At 15.3% G+C, this 4,052-nt stretch overlaps 1 protein-coding gene across 1 annotated transcript in view; it reads left to right on the forward strand.

The window, feature by feature from the left end:
• Positions 1–528, forward strand: part of Phum_PHUM472670 (uncharacterized protein) — a gene marked incomplete at both ends in the record, with an annotated part of 1,441 nt that extends 913 nt beyond the window's left edge. Inside the window, one exon of the mRNA XM_002430266.1 lies at positions 470–528. Within this exon, the coding sequence (XP_002430311.1) occupies positions 470–528 (59 nt within the window). The remainder of the gene's footprint in view (positions 1–469) is intronic.
• Between the last annotated feature and the right edge of the window lie 3,524 nt (positions 529–4,052).

Consider the following 4,052-nt stretch of genomic DNA (forward strand, 5'->3'; position numbering starts at 1 on the left):
AATTATTATTAACCGAAAAAAAAAAAAAAAATTAATTAATTAAATAAATGTATTTAGCTTGTAATTAATTTACAAGTAATTTAAAAATAATTTGTTTTTCCTTTTTTTAATATAATATAATTTATTAGAGAATCAAGGACAAGGAAAAAAAAAAAAAAAGACAGTTCAATCAACTGTTTGAAATTGTATTTTTTTTTTGGTATCTTGTAGCATGTTGTGAAATATAAGTTGAAAAAAAAAGACCTTTAAATTAATATAACGTTTAAGCATTGGTCACCAGATAATTGAGATAACGAGGGTCAATGACCTCATTTAATTTTGTGTTTTGTCTGATAATATTTTATTGTTTTTCCAAAAGACATGTTGTATTGTGTATATATATACACATAAGAATTTTTAGTGTATCTTATGATTTATCTCAAAATAAATAATGATACTTTACTTTTTTTATATATATATATAGATCCAGCCTTAAGAATGTCACGTGGTCGTCCACAACTTCAACCCTTGGCTGCTTCTACAGAATGATTTTTGAAATCCTTTGAAAAATTTTAACAGAGACGAAAATTTACGTTCAAGGGTCCTCAGTTTATGTGCAACTTATCATCGTGACATTTTTTTAAACAAAAAATTCATTCGACCATTTTTATATTATTTTAATTGTTTTTAAAAACCTAAAAAACCTAAAAAAAAAAAAAGAAAAAGAAGATTTAAATTCATAGATGCAACAAGAAGTTCACATTTAAATAAATTTAAACATTTAAAAAGATATGAAATTTATTATTATTATTATTATTATTATTTAACGAATTAAATACTTATTAACATTAAATGAGTATTTCCTACAAGTTGAAATAAATTAAACAATTTTTTAAATTAAATTAAATTAAATTTGTACAAAAATTAATTAAAATGTTGCTCAATTGATAAAATTTTTTAATAATAATGAATTTTTTATAAAATGAAAATGGCAAAAGCAACGATTTGTAATAAAATAATAATAATAATAATAATAAATAAAATAATTTTGTTTAAAAAAAAAAAAAAAAGTTATGAAAAAGACAGACAAATTTCATAAGTAAATTTTTTTTTTTTTTTTATTTTAAATATTTTTTTTTATGAAATTGTTTATATATATATGATTTTATATTAGATTGTAAGAATTAAAATTAATTTTTATATTTAGTTATACAATTATAAAAGCGTTTATTATCATTATTATTATTAATATAATGAATGAAATGAGCTTCGTACGTAGTGTGCATTACAAAATTAAATAAATAAATAAATTAAAAATTGTTATTAATTATTTGGATTCAATATTGTGATAACAGAAAAAAAAAAAAAAAAATTGAAAAAAGAAAATTTTTTAACGGTTAAAATTTAATTGCAATTAAATTATAATTTTTTTTTTTTTAGCACTAATGAACAACAAAATTGTTTTGTAATTTTTTTTTAATTTTTTTATACTACAATTAAAATTTAATATAAAAGCCATAATATGATAAATGGCCAATCATTTAATTTTAATATAATAATATAAAAAGTTAAAAAAAAAAAAAAAAATGAAATTATATTTTATACATGTTGAAATTTTTTTTTTTTTATTAATAATATATATATATATTATATATTTAGCTTGATAATAATAATAATAATAGTAATTAATAGCCAATAAATAAATTTGGCCATATATTTATATATTTTTGTGAATTAAAAAAAGAAATGACGATGATTTCTTTTTATACGGTCATGGTTATTAAATATATATTTTACTAAATTATTAAATTTATTATAATAAATAAATGTTTTTTTTTTTTTTTTTTAAAGATGAAGAACAAATCATATCAAATGTTAATAAATAATGGGTGCCATAAAAAATTTTATTAAAAAAAAAAAAAAACAAGTCTGGTTTTTCATTAATTGATTAATTATATTTTAAACAATTGTTTTTTATTTGTTTTTTTCTATTTTAAATCCGATGATATATTATTATTATTATTATTATTATTACTAAATTGTTATTATTTAATAAGTTTTTTAATTATATTAATTTTGTTTTTAATGATGAAATTTTGTTGACATATTTTTATTATTATTATTATTATCAATATGAAATGACGTGTAATGATAAAGTGCAATTTAAAATTTTAATTTCAATTATTTTGATTTATGCACGTGGAAATGAATTTTAACTAAAAATTGTTTTATTTTTTTTTTTTTTAATTTAAATATTTTATATTTTTATTGGGATAAATAATAATAATAATAATTTTTTTTTTAAGTTTGTAAAAAAAAAAAAAAAAAAAAAAAATGTGGTATTTTTTAATAATAATAATAATAATTTCTGAAAAATTAATTTTTAAAAAATTTTTAAATGTATGATAATGATATTATTATTATTTTTAATAAAAAAATGAGTGTAACATTATATTATTATTATTATTATTTATAATATATATGTATTTTTAAAAAAAATTATTATTAAAAATGTAAATTATTATTATTTTTTTATAAAAAAATATTTATTTTTATAAAATATTACATATCCTATTTTTTTTTAGTATACAAATTTAAATGTATTTTGACCAATAATAATAATAATAATAATAATAATATCAATTTGGTGGCATTTTAATTTTCAGATTATTATTATTATTATTAATTTTTTTTAGTTTTATTATTTTAGATTAAAAAGTTTAAAAAATTTGTTTATTATTATTATTATTATAAATAATTGTGAAAATATATTTTATTAAACAAAAAAAAAAACTAATTAATTAATTAATTATTAAATTTCGGTATTAATAATATTACTATTATTATTATTATTATAAATTATTTAGCGGTTAAATAATTATTGTTTTAATTTTTTTTTTCTCTTCAGATTCAGATTCAGATTTTAAAAAAAATATTTGATAAATTTATTTAATTATTTTTTATGTTTACTTTTTTTTTTATTTGTAATTGTTTGTAGAATTTAGTTTTTTTTATTATTATTATTATTTGTTAAACTATTTCTATGTTATGATTATGTTGATAATAATAATTATATATATATGCATATGCATTGGAGCCACTTAAAAGTACTATCTATATATATATATATATATATATATATATATATATATATATATATATATACCATTATCACACCTATTGTATGTACTTTTTTTTTTTATTCAAAATTATTATTATTTTTTTTAATTTGTAACGGAAAATAAATAGTAGTTTGATCTAGTCAAATAATGCGTCTACGATTTGCAATAATAATAATAATAATAATAATAATAATAATAATTTTTTGTTCATTATTAAAAATTCTAAATTTAATGTGACAGTATGTGTTTCATATAGTGGCAAAGCTTCATTTTTTTTAAATTAAATAAAATTAATTTGAAAATTAATAATAATAATAATAATAATAATAATAATAATAATAATAAAAGGGATTAAGGCATACCATGCATGTTTTTTTTTACACAAAATGTTTTTTTTTTTTAGATTAAGGGGATGATAATAAATAATGTATATATATATATTTAAATATATATTGCAAAATAGTGTGTAATGGCAATATTTTTATTCTGTCAATTAATAAAACTGTTAAATATTAAAATATTTTTTTAATCGAAATTATTTTTTCATTAAATCATTAATATATAATGTCCATCCATCAATTAAATTAAATTTCCAACTCCTAATTTACATGTAAGAAGAATATTTAATATAAAAAGTAGTAAAATTTGTGTATAATTATCCAAATCTTTCTTTGCATAATAAATAAATTTTAAAATCGAGGGAAATTTTATAAAAGAATCGTTTTTATGAGTCACACTACTACGTAATAATAATAATAATAATAAAATAAATATGACGTACCTTAAATTTGATTGTTCAAAAGTTCTTTTTTCCCATAATAATTATAAAAAAATAAATTTTTTCCGTTTTAAATACAATAAAATAATGATTGGTAAGCGGTTACTAATACTATCAAAATACTACATCCGGTTTTTCGATTATCTTTCGATATATCGATTATGAAATTTACT

The sequence above is a fragment of the Pediculus humanus genome, genomic scaffold, assembly GCF_000006295.1.
Source record: "Pediculus humanus corporis 1103172108252 genomic scaffold, whole genome shotgun sequence".
Taxonomy (NCBI): domain Eukaryota; kingdom Metazoa; phylum Arthropoda; class Insecta; order Psocodea; family Pediculidae; genus Pediculus; species Pediculus humanus.